Source organism: Aquila chrysaetos, chromosome 1 (genome assembly GCF_900496995.4).
Source record: "Aquila chrysaetos chrysaetos chromosome 1, bAquChr1.4, whole genome shotgun sequence".
NCBI classification, from domain to species: Eukaryota; Metazoa; Chordata; class Aves; order Accipitriformes; family Accipitridae; genus Aquila; species Aquila chrysaetos.
This window is the reverse complement of record NC_044004.1, coordinates 9,478,103-9,500,206: the sequence shown is the minus strand read 5'-3', so window position 1 is coordinate 9,500,206 and position 22,104 is coordinate 9,478,103. Positions and strand designations below refer to the sequence as shown.

Below are 22,104 nucleotides of genomic sequence, written 5' to 3'. Positions count from 1 at the left end.
ACTACCACTGCAATCACAAAGTGCAGGCAGCGAAGAAACTGCAAACAGTTCAGGTTTTGGGGTGTGGCTCCTGATGGCTCTCCCTTCTGCTTCTAAATATAAAGTTTTTCAAACTTCATCATGAAGTGACAGCTACCCCTTATCACTGAAGGCCAGCTGTTTCTTTAGCACTCAGCTGTTCCTGCTGCTTGCTCGTAGAAATGGAAAAAAGCTATTTAGAGACGCAAATCTGCAAAGCCTTTGAGCACATGTATATCTTAGAGCCTGTCCTTCAGTTCTTAAAGTAATTCAGTTGATCTTCTTTCACACCCATTTTACACCTCTGTACCCACGCTGGCACCACCAAAGCTAGTCCTGGTTCACTGGCACAAATAAAAAAAGATCCAGAACGATTCACTCTATGTATTTTTAAAAGTTTTTTATGGTGCCTCCTGAAAAGGACTCAGTTGGATTCACTCTAGGAGAAATAATCTTGGTAAAACTACTCGGCACTCTCTAACACATCGTTGCACGCTGTACAGAAAGCTCCTTCGATGCAACTACAGGTAAATGTGTGTCAGCGCTTGTTTGGTATGAGCCAACCCATACACTGTCCTTCCTAAATGCATGTGGGTTTACTCTGGATTTCCAGGGGGGGAGCTGGGTTTACACACATGCTTATAGTTCAAGCAGACTAATACAGTTTATGACTCCTGAGCCGAGAGCCACCATGAACAGAAATCTGCTGGCCTTTGTGACTGCACTGGTCCCTATTTTGCAGGCCTTAACAGCACTGCACAACACTTACTCACACACATAGTCCAGGTGGCTTCAGTAGCCCCTTTTCCCAAAGCACCCCTTCTGTGCAGGGAAGGGTGGGAGCACAGGGCCCTGGAAAGTGCCAATACCAACGTGAAATTGCATTCGATGACCTTAAAACAACTGTCTTCAAAATACTTTTGTCCACATTTAAAAGCAGAAGGAGCAATCACATTGAGTCTGATGGTTTGTACCCCAGGAGAGGTTATGTTGCTGGGTTTGGGTCCAGGGGGTGCAGGGGAGGGCGAGGGCTGAAGCCATCATGGAGCGAGACCCAGCAGTCAGATCGCACAGAGGAGCGTCTGGTGAGGACAGTGCTTGGTGGGGTGCGCAGCACGGGCTATGCACCCTCCTGAAGTCCTGCCCCTGCACAGTGCTATGCTTGTTTGGACTCCTGTGTTTCTAGAGACAAATGGTGTGTGTTCATAGTATGGTGGGGAGGAGCGGGAGAAGCTTCAGGCCTTCAGAGCCTCGGTAAATCCATACCTGAATCCTGGCCTTTCATACAAGTGTATCCCACTTTCACCCAGGTGCATTTATATACCTAGCATGTTCATCTTCCTTTCTGGACATATGATTGATTCCAAAGCATGTGTACGAAACAGTTTAAGATACATTTAGACACATATACAAAGAAACATAGGTGCTCTGAAAATCTGAGGTACTGCTAGATCGCTGTGGCTACACTAGAGAACAACAGTGCCTTATCTGTACATCTTTGCATTTTCTTTACTACATGCCCTCCGCACATGGTCAGGCAAAGGGAACTTTCTTTCCTGTGTAGACAACACAGACCTATGCATATATGGTTTCATGCTATTTCATAATAGAAAGCATTAGTGTCTAAACCTACTTCCAGTTAAGTCAACAGCAAAACTGCCATAAATTTCAATGGGTTTACAGTGAAAACTGTACTGTCTCACCCACACGCAGCAGAATTTCAACAGTTCAAGCAACAAGTGGAAAATGTTACAGCAATTTTTTTACCATTGCAATCTATGCACCAAATTCTTTTTTGCCCTGTAATTCACGGAGTTGGACTTTTTCCAACCAGATATAAAATTCAGCCTTGTCTTTTGTCTTATCCCTGATGCCTGGACCAAATGGCAGTAAAATGTGATCTGTGTTTCAGCAATGTTCAAGAACCACATTACCCTTGCGTATCTGAGACAACAAGATACAGACTAATAAATTATCAGGTGTAATGTATATGCAGTTCTACCACAATCCTGTAAAAAGAGTAAAGCATAATCCTTATTTTAATGTGAATCGCTATTATCCTCTTAAAAGGAAACTGTAGCTGACATCATTTGCCAAGGAATAAACACACAGAACAATATTCTGCAACCCTCCTATATGCTGAATAGCTCTCACTCAAATAGTTCAATTAAAATCAATGGGACCACTTGTGTGCGTAAGTGCTATTCTGCAGGAGGACTGATTACAGGCTTCAGCACTTTTGGCCTGAAGATGTACCAACGTGTGATCACAGTACAGCTTAAAATGTGCCTATTTTAAAACTACTTGCTCATGTTATAACCAACCAGTTTTAGGCAACAGCTGTGCAGCAGCTATCTGAGATAAGGATGCAAAGTTAACAGCGCAAATAGGATGGTGTGGACAGGAAAGGTGCTGAGCTCCTTCCTCTTCCGCCTGTATACCAGGAGCCAGGCTATTCTGGTAGATAGCTTCTGTGTATCCAGATGATGAAAGGCAGCTGAATATGCTGGCAAGGGTTGGAAAGCTGGCACTAACTGGCTGCATTTCTGAGAGCTTTCCACTGCTTCTTTTTTCAGCAGGTTAGACAATTGTGTAGACTTTAGCAATTCTTTTAAATCTCTGTGCATGTTTTTACAGTACGGCTGTCTTCCTCTTGCCTGCACACTGTAAGGGGTCACAGATGTACATGCCAGACACATTTTTACAGCACCTCTGGCATCCCATTTGTACCGTCTTTTTCATTCCGATTCATTTCTTGCCATACTTTCCACTACGAGAGCAGGCGGCTTTTCCTTCGGTTGTAGTCATATGCCAACATTCTGACTTACAGGCCTGGTGGTAAGGAGAAACAGAACGGAAATCTGCTTGAAACGTCAGCTAGCTTTAGGAAACTCCTCACACACTGGCGGTGGTGAAAAATCCCACGGTGGGCACACCAAGAGCCCTTTTCTTGCAGCAAGATGCGTTCAGGGCCCAACCCAACGGCCTGGTGATGCCCAGGGGCCCTCCGTTTGCTAACGCCTGGGGAGGAGGTTGGTTTTTTGCCCCCGACGCCTGCCAAGCTCCCTGGATGCCGTCATGAGGAGTCATCTCCTCACGGCCTGCTGCCCCGCTCCCCTCACCTTCCTTGCAGGGGTCTCCAGGGCTACCAGGGACCCCGAGCCCCGCTCCCCTCCCCAAGGCCTGGAGCGAGCAGCGCGCTCGCATTTACAGGGGAAAAAAGGACAATTTTTGTGTGAGAACTGCCCGACGCTGAGGGGACGACGGGCGCTGCGCCGCAGGCTCGGCGGCTGGCACGGCTCAAGGCCGCTTCCACGGCGGCCCTCGCCAGCGACGACCGCGCGCGCGCGGCCCCTCCGCCCGCCGCTTTCCCGGTGAAGCGGGACCCCCCCCCCGCCCCGCCTCCCCCTCCGCGCGCATGCGCGGCCCTCCCGGGCAGGGGCGGAGCTTCGCCTTCCCTCAGCGCCGGGCCGGGGAGCGTTGGCAGAGCGCCGGCGAGGGGGCGGGCGGTCCCGGGAGGGAGTCGCTGGTGAGCGGTCGTGCCCAGCGAGGGGAGGCCGCGGGGGTGGAGGTCTGACCCGGGCCGGTAATGGGGAGGGAGGAGAAGGAGGAGGAGGAAGAAGAGGGGCAGTGCCCAGCGCCCGGGGGGGCACGCCAGGCCGGGCAGGGGCTCAGCGGAGTCCCGAGCATGCGCGGTTATGGCGGCAGCGGGTTTCCTCCACAGGAGTCGGCGCTCCCCAGGCCTCGCTCCGGCCCTGCCGCCTGCGGCGGCGGCGTGCCGGGGCGCCCGGGCTCCTCCACCCCCCCGCCTTTTTCCTTTTTTGTCGTGTTTTTCTCTTCTCCCCCCCCCCCCCCCCAGTTGAGCAAGCTCGCGCTCCCGGCGGTGGGTTTGCCGTTAACGTTAGTAACTGCCCCAGCACCGGCCGATGCCTTCCTCAGGCCGGCGAGCGCCTCGCGCGCGGCGGCGTGGGAGGGCGGGGGCGGAGCCTCGACCCGCCCCGCCCCTCCGCCTGCCTCTTCCTCACGGCAACGCCGCGCCTCCGCCCGCCCATTGGCTCCCCCCTTCCTGCCTCCCCGCCTCCTGCCGCACGGCACGCGTCTCCTACCCCATTGGCCCCTTCCCCGCCCTCATTTGCATGGCGCCCCGCACGCCAATCGGCGGCGGCTACCTGCTTAACATGCAAGAAGCCGGCCACTCAGCGAGCGCGGGGGCCGGGCCACCACGTGCTGTTGCTAAGCTTCGGCTTCTAAATTGTTACTATAGTGGCCAGCCAATCGGAGGGGGAGATGGGGATCTGTCAACATTCCCTGCCCCAGCCAGGGGAAAAGGGGGGGTGCGCTGCCTGCCGGTTGGCCCGGCTGCCGCCCCGCGTCCCGCCCCCGCGCCGAATCGCCGTTCCCTATTGGCGGCGCGGGCCGCCCGTCGCCTGTGTGTCAAATGTAGGTTGAGAGAGGTGCCTTATAACCGGGGGCTTGGAAGTCCCCCGCGCGTGAACTCGGCGCGGTGCGCGACGCGGGGCGACGGGGGGCTCGGGGCTCGGCTCGGCTCGGCTCGGCTCGGCACAGGCAGCCATGGAATTGAACTCTCTGTTAATTCTCCTGGAAGCGGCCGAGTACTTGGAGAGAAGAGACCGAGGTACTGGGCGCAGGCGGGCAGTCAGTCAGTCACCCGCAGGCGCTCCCAGCCGCTCTCGGCCTTTGTTGTGTGGCGGCGGCGGCGGCGGCGGCGGCGGGCGGCCCGGGCCGGGGGACCAGCCCCGCGCCCTCACCTGCCCGGGCGCCGCGGGACTGACCCGGGCTTCGCCAGAGGCTCCGCGCTGGGGGAGGAACAGTGCTCTTCTCTTTGCTTTTTTTTTTTTTTAACCAAAAAAAAAAAAAAAATCGGTTATTTTTTTGTCAAGCTCTGGATGGGGATGGTGTGTGTGTTGCAGCGCTCAGGATACCTCACACTTCTCTGTGTGTGGCAGTCGTTAATTGTATGGCAGTGCTTCCCCCCCCCCCCCCCCCCCAGCGCAGCGTGACAAGGGTTTGCATGATCCGCCTCGTTTTTAATGTGCACTCAAATAATCCTCCTAATTTCGGCACTCTTTTGGTTTTTTTTTGTTTTACCGAGTTGTTATATTTTTTGTCTCGCTTCTTTAAGAGATGCCAGAATAAAATCCAAACAAATCAACCGGAAAAAATTCTGTTCTTTACCCTAGCGTTCCTGCAAAGGAGGAAAAAAAATGCATGGAAAAAATATATTGCCACTAATGCTGACTTTGTCCCTAGAAGCAGAACATGGCTATGCATCAGTGTTACCCTTCGATAGTGACTATTCCAGAAAGAAAACAAAGGCAGGCACCATGGCCAGAAAATCCCAGAATAACAGGTAATAGACGCACCGCTTTTTCAGAATGAATCGGCAGCTTTTCCAATGTGTCTAGCTTATGTACAGTGCATACATTTATTAAAAATAATAACTAATCCAGTGTCTTAGTTTCCCCCATCCCGGTAGTCGCCATTTTTTCCCTGGATGGGCTTGGCTCTGTTTTGATCTCTCATATAAACACTGCCACGCGTACACCATCTCCTTAGTACTCACTGCACTTCTAAACCATCCGCCCTCATTGCTCCTTCTGCTCCGCGCTCACCGAAGGCGGCTTTTACTGCAGATCTTAACACCATAATCGCCACCCAGACTTCTCTTTGCATGGCACTAATTTCCCCCCCCCCCCCCCCCCCCCCGGCATTTATTTATAAACCACAGGCAGCGAACCGCCCGCCTCCCCCATCGCAGCCAGAGCAGATGCAGCCTCTGGTTGCAGTGCGGCGCCGGGCTCTCGGAGGGGGAGCGTGCGGGGCGGCGGGGGGAGACCCACTCGTGCACTTGAACTTCTCCTGTAGGTATTAAGCGAGAAGGTGCTGGAGTGAACTTGACCTCTCCGGGGCTTCTGCTGCACCGCTGGGTCGCCAGCCCGCCCACCCGCCCGCCGCATGCAGATCCGTCAAAGTGCATGACTCGGTCGTTATTTATCACGATTATTGTCCGCTTTTATGTCGTGGTAGCGGTGGTTTTCTTGTTTTCCCCGCAGCCGCTACCTGTGCTGCGATGGCATGAGCAGAGGGCTGCTGTGCGCAGGCTCTCTGCAGCTTTGTTTGCTGCTCGGGCAGCGGCTGTGTACGTGCAGGAGGCTGTCTTACAGGGACAGTGCCGGCCCCTGCCTGGGAGCTCCTCCAGCCCTGTGCTGTGCTTGCTCTGCTTTGCTCTTCCAGGGCTGCACCGGAGAGGACCGAGGACCGTGCCCAGCTGGGCCTGCTTCGCCCCGGAGCGGCGATGCTCTCCCCAGCACAGGCTCCGCTCTGCACGGTCGTGCTGGATGGTGGCTCCTGTAGAATAGCCTAAAATGAACTCGGCTTGCACGTGACTTGTTTTCCAAACGAGCAGCGAGTCTCGGCAGGCCCACTCCGCTCTCGCTCCTCCAGTGGGCATCCCACACGGCAGTGGGCAGCTGGGTCTGCTGGCGCTGGGGAGGTGCGGGGCAGAGGGCCAGTGGCTGCTCGTGGGGCACCGGAGGTGCAAACTGAAATCAAAAGCTGACGAGCTCCCTCCTTGAGAAAGACACGAGCTGATGAGCGCCCTGCTCGTGCCTACCGCGGCCGAGCAATGTGTCTTGAAGATAACTGAGGGGGAGCGAATTGTTGCCCTATGCCCCTGCTCCAAGCAAGGCAACCATTTTGGGGGGTATTAATTGCAGTACTCCTACATTTCTTTGGTTTTAGTTGAATTCTTTGTCTCATTTTGCAGCATAGAGAAGATATCAGTTCATTTTAAAAAAGAAAGTCATCAGGAGTGGGAGGCGTGTCTTGTTTCCTGAGACACTTTGCTCCTGAAGTTTTTTAATTATTTTCTTATAAAGTATGCTCACTGCCTTTAAAAAAAAATCACAGTTAACCAAAACTGGTCTCATAGGATTTCCAGCTGTAAACTGGCCCTTGAATTGCACAGATTTCTTCTTTTCTGTCTCTTGCATTCAAGAACTCTGTGTTACTTACAGAGCTATTATTCCATCGTTTCCGTTCTTAGGTCTCTTGTCATCCGCTGCAAAATAGTTATTTGTCTGAAATGTAAGCTGCTTTCAGGAGTTTTTAGGAGAGGATTTGTAATCTATCAAATACAGCAGAATTAAAAGATTTCTGGTTACAGATTTGCTAGCGTTATTAAAGCTGAGGCATACACGTCTGCTTGCCATTGCCTTCCTGCTTTTTTTCTGCCTGTAGATTTATATTTACCTGTTCAGTCTTTTGCTCTGATTCTCACTCTGTAGCAGTGGCAACCTTCAAAAATGCCATCCTGCGGTATGCAATGTATACATTTACTTACACTTTCTTTTCTTCTAGTGGCAGTGATTAGATTAGGGATGAGTCGTCTGTGTTACGGAACAGGATAATGCTTGTCAAGAAACAGTTTCGGGGGTGGCCGCCACCAGGACGGTGGTTTGCCTGGTTCAGCGCGGGCACTGGGCTTGCTTGCTGGTGTGGGAAACAGAGGCACATTGCTTTAATGCAGCACCCTGCTATTTCAGGGACAGAGGTGCAGCAGCAGGGCCCTGTGGGCACCTCTGCATTGTACCCACCGACTCTGTACCCACATCTAGCAATCGCTGCTCAAGTCTGCCAGTGAGCTTAGACTTGAGGGGGAGAAATTATCCTTACATTTGAACATCCAATCTGAAATGCATGCAGTACACTAGCATCGCTGTTTTATTATTATTTGGAGCTTATAGGCTATAGGGTCCGAGCCCCAGACTAGAGTCTGAATTTTTGATAATACAGTTAAATCTTCCTAAGCAACTCAAAAATTAACAGAGGGAGACGACTGGCCAAAGTTCAGAGGATCTGGAGTGGTCGTGGGTGATGTGAACCACCGGGCAAAGTGTCCATATTGTTCCACTTTAACCATTTTCCAGACGCGGTGGGTTTGGAGCATTGGATGCAGGCAGGCACAACTGTGTACATGTCTGAAATTTACTCCTTATTATTGCATTGTTTTTCTTACATATAAAAATACATACTTAAGGCTGGAGGAGTAGGAAAGGAGCAGATAACTGCACATTTCAGAACTGCAGGGGTTTTGTTGTTGTTTTCATTATCTATTTTTGTATCCTGCTGCTTGCAGCATTTGATCAGATTAAAAAGTGAGATAGATATATATGGGGGGGTTTATGCTTTATGATTTATACATATATAAAAGCATGAAAAACATCTTCCTCCTCATTCTTGGAAAATCAGAAAAGAAGGGAGGAGGAGAAAAACCGTCAGATGTGAGGAAGCCTGGTGTGCTGTAGCCGCCTTCTTTGTTCTGTATTTTCTCCCCTATGTTGCCTGCCTGTGAGGGGGAAAGAGCATACTCGTGTAGTACAGGTGTGCTGACCGGCTGCTGCGGGCTGGGGGACCGGGCAGGGATGGATTACAGCTGCCCTGTTGTTCAGCGAGGGCACTGATGGACGCCTCCGTCCTCTGCCGAGGTGGTGGTGATGTTCACGTAAGAAATCGTATCTTGAGACCTCCATCCTCTCATCGAAGGCTGGTGAGGCCCAGACCCACAGGAAAAGAAGGGGGAGGAAGGCTGCCCACCCTTTGGACAGGATGCTCAGGTCTGGGCTAAAGGCTGCTGCCCTCTTGACTGCGATTAAGTGAAAAGTAATTTTGACGGGTTTGGATTCATGCAGGGAAAAATACCAGCAGAATTGTGCTTAATTAATGGAAATCTTTAAGACTCCTGTCTACCGCGGGGAATTTAACGTTTTTGTTTTGTCCACTGATAGCTTTGGATCAAAATTGGAAGTGGTCATTAGCAGTTTGTTGCTAAACAATATTCTCAGGGTTATTGGTAGCAATCATCAGACACAATTTTTAGCCAGTTGTTTTTCACTTCCACATTAAAATTACTTGATTTTATGTGTTTTCTTCTCACTCAGTTTCATGTGATGTGCCCTTTCCCATGTCACACAAACCAAACTGTCTTGTTTTCTCTCTCTTTCCGGTTTGCCGTTTGTACTGTGTCCTCAGCTGAGATTCAGACTTGTTCCCCTCCGGTAGTTTTGACCAAAATCCTCTGGCAAATGAAACTGGATTCTTGTTCTGCAAAGAGGACAGGAGATTGGAGAAAGGCACAAGATTGTCTTTTGTGGGGAGGTAAACCTAGGTCACATCTTATTGTTACACTAATACTTACCAGGTACTTGACCACAGTATAATAAATGTCTCCTCTTCACAAAGCAGTGGCTGTAGTTCCTAAAGCAGTGCCATGCAGTCTAATAATTCTGGTTAACGTGTAGTTGGAATTAAAGAAAAGGCATAAACCAAGCAGCTGGATTTAGTGCAGCTGAACCTCGGAAATGTTAAAACCAAATATTCAAAAGTCTCCCCAAGCTTGCTGTTTGATCCAAGGAAATGGATAGGTAACACATGTGCAATGTGCTGAGGAGGAATACAACGGAAATCTGAAATTCGGTGACATTTGTTCACGTGGCAGGGCACCTTGACAGAAAACCACGCTAGCCTGCAGGTAACTGGGCTTTTTTCTGCCCCGGCTATAATGACACTCACCAGGTGTGGGGTGGCTTGAGCCGTGTGTGGGTGTGAGGTTCATGTCCGCCCGTACACAGGGGAGCTCAGGCAGCTGCTTTGCCATGAGAGGGTCAGAAATAAGGTAAAATGAAGACTAAAATCTTAGTGTTAGATGCCTGTCTACTGAGGTCACAGTTAAATTTACTTGCAGAGAAAGGAATTGGACGTCGGTGGTGCAGTGTTTGGCCTGTTAATTTAGGAGCTGGTTTATTGAAGGAGGGGGAGCAAAATACATGCTGGTTTATAAATATATCTTCTGTATCTATTAATTAATATTTTTCTCATGTGTTATATAAATAGACTTGTACTTTGTGCTGTGTTCTGGCGAAGAGTTACATCTAGAAAAAGATGAAAGCTGCATTTGGTGTTTCAAATGAAAACAGCTTAATGTCCGAATTCCTCTGTTAATGTTGGCTCACAGTGAGGGTCAACCTGTGGCCTGCAGAGCAAGCCCCTTGGTCTCTGCAGATGTTATTCTGTGCCTACACAAAGCAGCTTAGGGATCAGAGCCCGATTTTTATTTTATTTTTCCTTTTTTTTTTTTTTTTTTTTTTTTTTTGTGGGAGGCTGAGAATAAAACACTGCAAACCAGACTGTGCAGACACGGCTCCTCTGCTTTTTTGCCTGGCTTTCTGAATTCAGTAGATTCCTCTGGGTTTGCTTTCCTAAAGCTGGCAGCAGAGGGACAGCAGTTGATACCACCGTGCTTGTTTTTAAAACTGATGCGTTTTGGTCCCAGTATAATAGATCTCACCAACTGGTCTGTCACTCCTGAGGAACTGCAGTAGGTCTGTGATGCCTGGGAGTTGCAGTGCTCGTGCAATTGAGGAAAACAAATTGCCACCATATTAGAAGCATGTTCGGACCTCACGACCGCAAACATGTGGCAGCACAAACTTGAATGAGGTACTGGAGCCAGAGCTCTGCATCAAGGCTGTGCCAGTATGCCTGGTTCCCAGATCCCAGCTGAATCTGCAGGGCCAGTTAAATTTTGCTATGAGGAGAATGCAAAAGTAATTTCTAGTGGATTAATTCCATACAGCCTGTCAGAGAAACAGCCTGTAAGCGATGTGTTCAGTTTAAAATAAATGGAAAAAACCCAACAGCTCAGGAGCAGGGAATACTGGGCAGAATGCATGCTTATGCTCAGGTTTAGCCTTGCAGCACTCCTTGTATTTGGCAATTCAGGTGGTGGGCTGTAATATTTTCAGGTGCGTCCCACGGCAGGTGATATATGTAGACAGGGAGTTCCCTGGAATCGAATTGGGATCCTACCAGCAAAAAGCTGTGTAGCAATCGCATCCAGACAAGACTGCGGGTATGTGAGCTGCGTGCTCCTATGCACCGGCACGCTTGGGAGTGGGAACTGGATGCAGACACTTAATGTGTAGCACCTTGTAAAACTTCTTGCTCTGTTTATTCTTAGTCTTTTGGCCTGGACAAAAGGTGAAGTGCAGGCAATGTAGTTCGCATGTGGCCCTCCAAGTGCCATGCGACCTTAGGTGGAGTTGTGTCCTCTGCACATGGGTTGTACAACACCCTGCCGGCCGTGCCTGCACCGGAAAGCCCTGGCACGGGCAAGGTGCTTGCCACTGCTTTAAGCACTTCATTAACTAGCCTGCTTTGCTCCCTATGGTGCTTTAAAATGCGTTGGCAACTGGTAACATATTGGTGACTCGAGGTCTAGGCCTGGCTTCTGTTAGCATTGGGGAAGAAATTTCAGCAGCGTTGCCAGTAAGTCCCTGCTTTTGTTAGGAGCTGTGCTGGTTTCCTGCTGACAAGATGCACCGTCTGATGGGGCAAATGGATGGAGGAGTAGGGGAAGGTGTCTTAATAATGCAACAGGCAGTGCACCATGCATACAGTGAAATGTCAACCCAGTACCCATGTGGGCAGTTCCTGCTGACTCACCTGTAAACTAGTAGAAAGTGGACTTTGGGGGGGACTTGTCTTTTCTGTGTTAGTCTTATCATCTCAATTAGCACCCATCGAAATTGCTTACATGTGTCTGTTTAATGTTGCATCAACCAAATGCTCAAATCCAATATCTAGAATTCTTGTTTAGGGGAGGGAGGGTGGTGGAAGGGGCAGCTCTGGGGATGTGCTGTTGGAAGTGGCACAGCATCTTGCAAACATCTGCATTTACTTGGCTCCTCCCCTTCTTTCAAATCTTGACAATTTATTCACAAAGAAAATGTAACTGCTACTTCATAGCTGGTGAACTGCTCAGCATTTGCTAAAGGGGTATTAGGGCTGTCTCAGGTCAACAATGTAGTCTAAGCAGCACCATTCCTCACCTCCTCCTTCTGAATCTATGATTTTGCTGATAATTTTTTTATTGTTGGCTTTTTCCCTTTATTTTTATCTGAACCTTTTAATTGACACCTTTCCTTCATCACTGCTACCCCCAACTCCCCCAAGTTTTGCCTGAAGATACAGAACACAATATAGTGAACTTAAGCTAAACACCAAAAGTCTTCCTTCTCTTGCAGCTGCTTTTGAAGAGCTCCACAGACCATTTGTCTGAAAACCACAGTCATACATCTGTCTCTTTTATATAAATATATATATACACATATATCTTCTTAGTCTTGGCCTACATCTTGCCTTTTACTGAAGTAACAGAAGACTCCATTTTGAAACAGAGGTAGTGCTTGGGGTACTGGTTTGTGTGCAGACCAGTTCTTAGGGTTTTTTCCTTCACTTCAGGTTGCAAGAAGAGCAGAAGGATATTCTTGCAATATACTGTGCTGTAGACAGTGAAGGAGAGAATAAACAATATTTAGAGAGAGGTTCATCTCTTCTGAAAACAAACACAACAAAAAAAACCCCATCATTCTTGTAATAGGGTATTGAACTTGCTCTGTAGATGGAGCAACTGTCAGGTAAATGTCAAAACTCTCAGTTTTGGTTCCTGGATAGGGCCTGATAGTTGAGGCATTAGTCAGCCTCCCCACACCTCCTGAAATGTGTGGCTGGTGCCGATGTTTGCACACTGCAGGCGTCAGTTAGGCTTTTGTGTCCCAAAGAGCTCTGCAAAGAGGCACACATCCGTCACCATTTGGTTTGGTAACTGGCATAACCAGGGCAGGCAGCAGTGCCCCTCCAGAGCTGGTCTGGCAGGACATAGCCCAGGTGAACACCAGGATCACCCTTCATGAACCAGAGGTGCCTTGTAGGTGTGCTGCATGCAGAAGGACTTCCAGCTACTCACGGCATCCTCTCTTAATCCAGCAAAATACTCTTTGCGGGCTGAATTTATTGGCCAGTGGTTCTCCTGCTGGTGCAGCGGTCACCATGCATGCTCACCGGAGCTGGGTGTGAGCTCTGCTACAGCAGGCAGCTGAGACTTGGCTAGTTACAGTGATCGTGTTCATCTTTGTGTATAATTGCCAAAAACATCAGGGCAGGGAGGTCATGCCATAGGGATGAATCTAGACCAGCCTGTATTTCCTGTCTCTTCCAGAGTTCCCTGCGAACAGTGTCTTTGTGGCTTTGATAGGCCCGTTGCGGGTGTTTGAGGAGAAAGGTTCCCGCCTGAACTTATATTTTCTATGTGTTTTCGTAAATGTTGGCAGATTTGGCATAGTGTTCGTCACTTTTCGTGAACATTGGTGTGGAGAAATGTTTGTGGAGAAAAAGTTTGATCTCTTTTCTGTGTGTGTAGGAGTAGAAAATAAAAACAATATCCTCTTTTTATGGTCAAATGGCAAAGACAGTAAATCACAACAAACCCAGGCCATCTTGACCTATTAATGTAGCACAGAATATGTGTAGAACACTTTCAGTGTTGCTGCATTGGTCAGGAGTGCTTACATGGCACTGTAGGAATACATACATTACCTAACTGTGGCTCACTTGATGGAACAAGTTTTAAAAAAATAGATAAATAAAGAATTCATAGGCTCTTCAGAAAAAAGGTACCAGGTAATGGTTGACATAGTTGGTGTCTTGGTAACAGCACTGGAATGCTTTCCAGTGAAAGTGGATTAGCATTAGTGCTGAACCTTGTAAGCATTTGAGTTTTCCTTTACCTGCAGACGGGCAGTTTGCTTAATTCCTTGCAGGATCAGGAGCTGCACCAGCCTGAAATAAATTGCTTGCGGGTTTTTTCATTGGATATTTCTTTGCATGAGCTTTGCTTGCATTTTCCCCTCTCTATGGCTGGAGAGATACTTTCATCATCAGTAACACCTAGGTACACAGCAGCATCCAGCTGCATGCGCGTTTGTGGGGAGAGGCAGAACAGCTTGCCACCAGGCAGGTCGTGCGTTTGTGCAGGAAGACTTTCTTGACCTGTGATGTCTCTGCTTACTCGATGGACTGTGGGCTTACACCTCTAAAAAGCTGTCTTGGTTAGCACATCATGCCCAGATGCAGGCAGGGGTTACAGCACATTGTAGGAGAGCTGCTTTGATGTAATCTGCCAGCTGTAAAAGCTGCCACCACCTTTGTATCTTTTGATCCTTCTGTACTGGACATGTTTTCAGTGGGACAAAACTAAAAGTCTGGGAAGTTCTGGTTTTGAACGGGCGACAATAACTTCATTTTAGGAATGTTTTTAATCTGAGCTGTATAAATAAAATTAGTATTTCCAGCTGAATCAATTAATCTTCCAAGAAGTTAGGGCTGCCTTCTAATGGCAAAAAAACTGAGGCATCGGTTGGGGAAAAAAAAATAGATCTTAAATCCTAGTAGATTGGAAGAGAATAGCATACTGATGTGGTCAGTTCAGGCACCGTGATTTTTTTTTTTTTTCTGTTTGTAGACTGAGAATTAAGAGGATTCCTCTTTTTTTTGCCATTAAGATGGCAACAGCAACAGCAGTGGTTAGCTGCTGATACTTCTTCTTGCTTGTCCATGGCCTTGAAAGCTGGCTTTTTGGGTGCTTTTTACTCTTACCTGTTACCATTTAGATCTTCTAACACTTTCTGCCCCCTCATAATTTTTCTTCACAGATAAAAATCTTGTGGGCTGTTTTTATTACTAACCTGCTCAGTTTTTTATGTCCAATTCTGTCTCTGAATCTACTGAATGCTAATAAATGCAAATTTATTATAATTCCCCCCCAAACCCACAGTTTGCTCATGGAAATTAAGTTGATACCTTGAAGTATCTAAGGGATGTAAAAGTGAAGCACTTTAACAGCAAAGCTGTTTCATAATCCATATAAATACATGTTTTAGAGAGCTCTTTTGCAACTTATGCAGGTGTTGGCTTTTAAATGTTCTAAATTTTGGTTTGTTTATCCTTTTCTCTAATATTTCTTTTCTCTTTTTAATAGGTCGTCACACAACGAACTAGAAAAACATAGGTAAGTCTTGAGAAAAAAGCAAATTAAAAGGTGTATGGCTGACATTAGAATTACCATGCTTATTGAAGAATATTTTGCTGAATTTGTTTTGATTCTGCACTGAATAGTTTATTAAGTTGGGGGTTTTTTATCAACTAAAATCTAATAGGTATAATATTATTTGGCTTTTTTTCTGTTGTTTGGTATGCTATTTTTGAAACACCCCCGATAATTAGCTTTGGACTGATTAATACTGTAACTGGTTAACCATACTGTTACTAATAAAGAATCTGATTGCAGCAATTGTTTGCTAGAGGTGTTAAATGCTATAAGTACAATCAAAGTATTTTGTGTTTAAGGTGGATGATTTTCAGGGAACAATATGTCACACAGGGTTATTCTATGTTTTTTTTAAAGTATGCCTAAAGTGCAGTTAATTTTCATCTTGCATGTAAGTACCTACAGATACGTTTTTCCCCTCCGTCTGCTTCCTTGCTGGTACGTGTCCTGTCCAAAGAGCTGTGTGTGAGCTAGAAATGAGCAACTCCTGAGCTGCAGCCCTGGTTCTGTGTATCCAGCGCTGTGAAAAGCTGTACTTACTTACAAAGGACATTCATTAGACCCTGAAGACCCGATTTTTAAAGAACACGTCTGCACAGTTTTGGAGGCGGTGTTTACTGTCTATTGTATCTTGTCAGAGTTTGTTTGCAGATGGGCTCCTTAGCTGTAGGAAGTCTCCTGGGGTACGCTGCTCTGAAGGTGCACACAGAGAGCTGCCGAGTACAAAAGGTGCCCATCGTTGCATTGGCTTTCGGTTCCCCGGCTGAGCAGCGCTGTGGCACCCTCACTGCAGCATCGCTGCCTTTCACTTATCATTCAGGCAGCCGGACAAACTCTCTTTCGGGTAGTTTTTTGTTCTTTTTTGTGTAGCTTGTGGTCTTTCGGGTTTCATGCATCCAAAGAAAGCAAGGGGTGTATGTGTGAATATGACTTAAACCTATTTGCATGCTTCTAAATACCTGAAACATGGTTGATGGCACAACAAGATTGAACTCACTGGTGGGGGGGGGGGGGGGTTGTGTGTTGTTCTGTGGCCGCAGTTATGTAGCAGCTAGACCATCACTTCCCTTGCATGCCTACATGCTTTCCTGTAGTTTAATTGTAATATGAGTAAACTGTAGCCCTGCCTAATAGCCACGTGGTCATCCTAGAGATGAGAGGAACTGGGGAAGGCTCAAGCTCACAAACACAGGCCTGGGCTGCGGAATGCAGTGCATTGGCTAAGGCAGTGAAATCAGCTGGCAGAAGTTCTGCTGACAGAGTCTTCAGGAAAATAACTTGATGCAAAATTCTGTCCTTCAGTCACAATTCTTTAAAAGAAGAAAAAAATCTTTGGCCCCAACTGTGCTTCTTTCTCACTCTCATTTTTTTTCCATCCTCTTTCTAGATACCCTGTTCCATTTCTTCCTTTTCCCCTGCTCCATCATTACTGACTTGTTGTCATCCAAACTGCATATTCCTTTTTTTTTTTCTTCCAGTCATTTTTCTAACCCAAGCATGGAGTTGCCTCTTCTTCCCTCTGCTCTGCCTTAACATGTTTAAGCAGCACGGTAAATGAAGTACAGCAGTATTTGCAGCAGATGCAAGGGCAGAAGAAGGATCTATTAATTGTTCAATCTCTGTTCTCACTTTCAGTTCTGTGTTGTATCTTTGTAGTAGCTAGAGCATATAGCATTTGCCTTACTACCTTTTCTTTTTCTGCCATCTCAAGGTCAAAATAGGTAAACTGCCAGGTATGTCTTGTGATTATACAACTAATATTTGTAACTGCTGCCACTTGCTGTACCTCTACAGTTAGACTATACTTGAAGCCAGGTTTTTATTATTCCTGGTGAGAACCTGCGAATTAGTACAAGATCCTTTTATGTGCAAATGGGTGTTCACAAAAGCAGGTGAGGTGTATACAGTTCTAGTCACCTAATGTATTGGTGTGAAGGACTCTTGTAATTTATTTTTTTTTAACAACCCCCTCCTCCAGCACTGTGGGTGTATGAGCTGATAATACCAACTGTACTGTTTTTCACTCTGTTTTACTAAAATTGCATTAAAATCCATCAAGCATCTTGCAAAGTTTGATGGAAGATTCCCAGCCATAGTGTGTCCCTGTAGCAGCTGGTCCTTGCAGCAGAGCCCATCCTCTCCCCCCAGCGCAGCCCTGCCCTGCTGGCTCTGAAGCACTGGATGTTGATTTTGGAGGTGTATTCTTTCCAGGACCATCACCTTTGACTCACCACTGCCATGAGGCTTCTGGCTGAGGCACACTTGGTTATCTCACAGGAGCCCGTCAAGGAGGAAGAAAGGAGATGGCCGCTCATATCCTCCTCCTTGCCCAGTCCCTCATGTGGTGTCTGTGGGCTGGACTGAGCGCTGGAGGGCAGGGAAATGGCTTCCTCATTTACAGGGCCTTTGTGTCCTGGATGAGGGTGGCCAGAGCTGCCACTAACCAGAAAGCCATAGCAGCCGTGTACTGGTACACAGTGCTGTTCAGGTTCTGCATTGGTGTTGCACGTAAGAGGTTTTATCTCTGGTTTTGATGTCAGTGGGAATGGCAGTGGTTGATCTCTCTGTGTGTGCAGACTCAGCCGTTTGGCACCACTACTTTAATTTGCATTTTCTACTGCTGGGTCTCTTTTCTCTATGCTCTTGAGGGGATGCTCAGAGAAAGACAAATGGAAGCAGAGACATAATTCCAACAAGAAGTCTCGTTATATGATAGAATTCAGACTACAATTATGGTAAAGTGTTTGTCAGCAATTCATACATAAAATTCCTTTTTCTCTGCTTTAAGTCTCCCTGGAATACACTGCTCAGAACTTCAGTGTTTGTTCATTATAGTGAAACTCTGTAAGGACTCATCCCTCTAATGGCAGTCCTGTTTTCATCCTGTGATTAAGGTTTGCATCTCAGAGCCATGAAACAGGAAACCCCCTAAATAAAAAGTAGGAACGGAGGAAATCTTCTATCCTAAGGACAAATGAGGTTCTAGAAGATATTTTAATAATTACAGACAGGTCAATCAGAATGGTACTCAGATATAACTAGTTCCTAATGACAAATATATACATATATATTCATGTATATTATTTTTTAATACTGTTTCCAGCCAGAGCATTATATCAGTAGGCTTTCACAGAGCAATGTAAATAGCAAGTACATTGGTAATCAAGACTTTTTGCAAGGCAGTCTTTAAATCAACCTAACCTGACAGCTGTAGAGAGGAATTCAACTTTCATAGTGTAAAAAAACCAAGAATCCATGAGAGACTCAAGCTTCTTAAAAAGACACGCATAATCTCATTTATTTGCATCAATTTATACTAGTTCTGCATTACAATGTAAAAACAAAGCTATATTGGCTTGAAGATTGTACTGAGATCTTCACACTGCTCTGTGAAGGCGGTGAGTCATCTGCCCTCTGCTATTCATGTGTGGACTTGTCCCCCCAGCTTGCGCAGGACTGGGGGAGGGAGTGACACCTCCCTGCCGTGGTCCATCCTTTCTTGTCAGAAGCAAATGGAGCCCTGATGAGGGATACTGGGACCAACCCATCAGGACTCCTTTGGTGACAAAGTCATTTCACTCCTGCCGGGCCATGAGGAGCTCTGCTGTAGGAGGAGTTCAAGATCATGTCCTTTCTATGGCAAAGTCTTTGAAAATAGCCTGTGAAACCGAATGATTTTAAAGAACAGCTTTTAAGCATTAGTGAGGAAATTAATAAAAGTGTGCCTCAAAATCAGCAAGCCACATGCTGCTGTCCCCAAACTGGCACCGTGTGAGCTGAAAGAGTGCCTTGGCTGGGTGACCATGGTACAGCTTGATCTAGATGGACGGTTATCTCCTGCCTCTATCAAACCATTTGTATTATTCTCTGTGGGGTTTTCCTGTTTTTTTTTTAATCAAGAAGGGGGAAGGGACAGATCAGCAGTGGTAAAAGTTGTCCTGCCTGCATTCCACAAAGTAGTAAACTGCTGGCAAGCAATGGGAGTATAATTAGAAGAGGGAGCTGATTAATGTCTTTGGGCAGGATGGACTGGTGATCTTGAGCATGACAGTGCTCAGCACTGCAGCATCTGACTTGCAATTGCTCTCCTGCTTGGAGGAATCAACAGATCCCATCCCAGGTCCCCAGGCGTAGGTTTGACAAAAGCTGGTGAGCTGAGCCGGGTGGACGTAAAAAGCAAGCATTGCTGTTGGGAGAGGTGGGCTCTAGGGGCATTTTCCTGCTTTCCTATGGAAGTTGCTCCAAGAAGGAGAAGTGCACAAGTGTTTAGCTCAATCACTGGGTATCAGGTAGGACAGGGAACAGTCCTCTCTTGTTCAGGGCTCACTAGTTTGTATTGCAGCAACCTGAGACTGCTGTGGAGATGGCCTGGATCAGTTGAGTGGGACAGCCCTGAATTTTTAGAAGTGCAAGAACAAGATGGGGAATACATGAGACACAGTGACTTGCAAAACCTTTTAGAGGGACAAACCTTTCCTTCTTCCCAAATGAGTCTAATGTATGCATTGTTTACAGCGAGCGCTGATCAGGGGGAGATTGAAAGTGTTCCCATGCATGCAGAAGGCAATGCTGACCTGAGGTTTGGGTAATGCATTGTGTAGTCCTTAAACCTAAAATCTTGCCAGAAAAAGGTTGTTCTATTGCATCATAATGTGTATGAAGTAGATATCTGTACATAAATGTAGGTTTTGATGAAAAATATATATTTTGATGGGAGCATTATGACATACAACATTAGCTGAGAAAATAAATAGAGTAGGTGCCTCTGAAGTTAAGTTCTAATAGATAGTCAGTTTTCTTATGAAGGAAGTGCAGATGCCAGGAGCACAGTTACATTCATTAGTACATTAATTTCACCCACCAGAGTTACTTGGAGTTTAAAGTTTCTATAAGCTGCGAGAGTGCACAGATGGATGTCTTGAAATTCTCTGTGTGGTTCTTCGTGTTACTAAATTGCAGGGTTAATGGAAAGCATGTAATTGCCAGTTGCTGATAAACTTGGAAGTTTTGAAACAGAACTGAAAGGTCATTGAAATAATAGCGTACCAAAACAGTGCTTAATGTTTATTTTTATTATGGGCTGCCTTTTCAAAATTGCACATTACCATTGCAGTTAGTGCTGTTATGCAGCATAAAGATAAAACTGCATTGATCCATCACGTTGAATGGGTACAGTGCCACCACTAGCTGAGGAAACCCCCTAACTGGTGCTGGAGGTAAAGTACTTCCAGGGAAAGATCCCCCAGTATGCGTCTTGCTGCTGTGCTTCCATCAGGACTTTAACCCAGCACGTTTGCGTGCTGCTCCTGCTGGGTCCTGCTTCCTGCTGGCACAGGAGGGAGGGGAGAAGCTTGCTTCTTCAGCCAGTTCATTTTCCTGACCCAGCTCACTGTCACAGGCACACCCTAGTGCCAGCACAGAGAGAGGGTGGGATGGCTTCTTTGAGTGACAGTATTAATTTACAGTACAGAGCAGTACAGTTCACTTCTTTGTCAGTTTAATATTTCTCTTAAGCATCCAGTTTTGGCCACTATTGTCTGGAGAGTGCTGCGCTGGATGGGTCTTACTGACCTGGTACAGATCTCATTGTTATAATGGGTCTATAAAAACTGCTGCCATTTCTAGGACGTGTCCAGATTGTACATAAACCATCCAGATAATATGGCTGCTACATTAGTGGTGGGAACCATGTCGTCTTACTAGCAGAATTTAACTTCCTTTCTTCTGGTTTTCTCGTCAACTAAGGAACTTTTTACACCATCTGGTTGGTGTGAAGTGGTTTATTGCAATTCAAGTGAATTGCAATAAACATACCTTTGCACTGCTTAAGCAAGGTAATGTCTTAAGAGTCTGACTTGCTTTTTGTGAGTTGACAGCCACCATGATTTAGGCATCTGCTCCCCCCCAGCTATGACTGCCTCCCTGAGGATGCTAACTGTGGTGGTCAGGCAAATGGTGTTGCCTCAGCCAGTGCAAGGCTGAGTCTCAGCTCAAACCCCCTTTTACCTGTAATTTAACCTGAGGTTTCCAACAGAGGAGGAAAGTATATGGTGGTATTTGTGTCTTAAATTGCTGTAATCAAGTTTTTTTGTGGAGCTTGTTTAGCAAAGTCTATAAAGAAGTGGACCCACAGAACTGAAAATTTAATCGTATGCTTTTGTTGAAATGTCCCATGTTTCTGAGTCTGATGAATCCATGGAATTAAAGAAATTAGAAGGTTTAAAGCTTAGTGCTGAAATGCTATTCTTTCCTTACTTTTTCCCCACCTCTTGACAGTCTGCAAATGTCCGGACCTGTGGCTTGTCCTGTACTACATGCTGCAATAGCTACTATAAATGCCCATGTACTGAACTGCTGTCTTTTCAGTGCACACAGCAGCTCACCCGATTATGCACTCCCAAGAACAGCGTCTTCCCACCTAGACTGCTGGTTTGGAAAGGAGAGGTATATTAAGCAGATGAAGCTTGGAAGTTAATCTGCTCAGGAAGTTATATTCCAGGTGTCAGAGATGTACACGTCCTCATGCTCTGGACAAAGCTTTTATTCAGCAATGAAAAATGGACTAAAATACAGTCTTGACTAAATTGTAATGTCCTTTTTCCTGCTGAAGTTGGCTTTGAACTGCGGAGCCTAAGTGCAGTCTTGGGTCTGGGCTCCAGAAAGCCGTGTGCTTCCTGGCCAGCCAAACAGCCAGCAGAAAGCAGATGGGCGAGAAACCAAGTGCATGCATTTTTTCCAGTTGAATTTGTTCATCCCTCTCTCCAAACATAAGTCCGTTATGTGTTGGCCTCTAATGGACTATGTGAAAGGTGGTTTATGTTCTCAGCATCTGCTAATTGACCTGGCCAATTGTTATCCCCTGTGGTGGAAAGAGTGGGCTGGTCTTTTACAAAATGGAAATAGAAGGGCCAGACTTCCAGGTACTTTCAGGACTGTACAGACAACAGTTAGGTGCTGATTCCCTGCAAATAGGGAAAGAGATGCCTGGTGGTGACTGATCTCTTGATTGGAGGAGAAAAAGATTTGTTGAATTAGGTATTTAAAAAAAAAAAGTTTTCTTTTTAAGCTTGCTTAGCTACATCTGGGCAAGTAAGCTGGAACTTGATTTTTTTTTTTTTAAA

The 22,104-nt window shown here is 46.6% G+C and overlaps 1 protein-coding gene across 10 annotated transcripts in view; it reads left to right on the top strand.

Moving 5' to 3' along the window:
• Positions 1-4,103: 4,103 nt before the first annotated feature.
• Positions 4,104-22,104, top strand: part of MXD4 (MAX dimerization protein 4) — a 40,278-nt gene continuing 22,277 nt past the window's right edge. For 2 of the 10 annotated variants that reach the window (XM_030028839.2, XM_041126871.1), the window contains exons 1-3: positions 4,472-4,654; positions 5,293-5,389; positions 14,915-14,944. In XM_030028839.2, coding sequence (XP_029884699.1) covers positions 4,591-4,654; positions 5,293-5,389; positions 14,915-14,944 — 191 coding nt within the window. In that variant the 5' untranslated portion in view covers positions 4,472-4,590. Of the gene's footprint in view, positions 4,655-5,219; positions 5,390-14,914; positions 14,945-15,340; positions 15,375-15,621; positions 22,096-22,104 lie in introns of those variants that run through there. The other 8 variants (XM_041126862.1, XM_041126858.1, XM_041126866.1 and 5 more) reach the window with 7 other exon arrangements.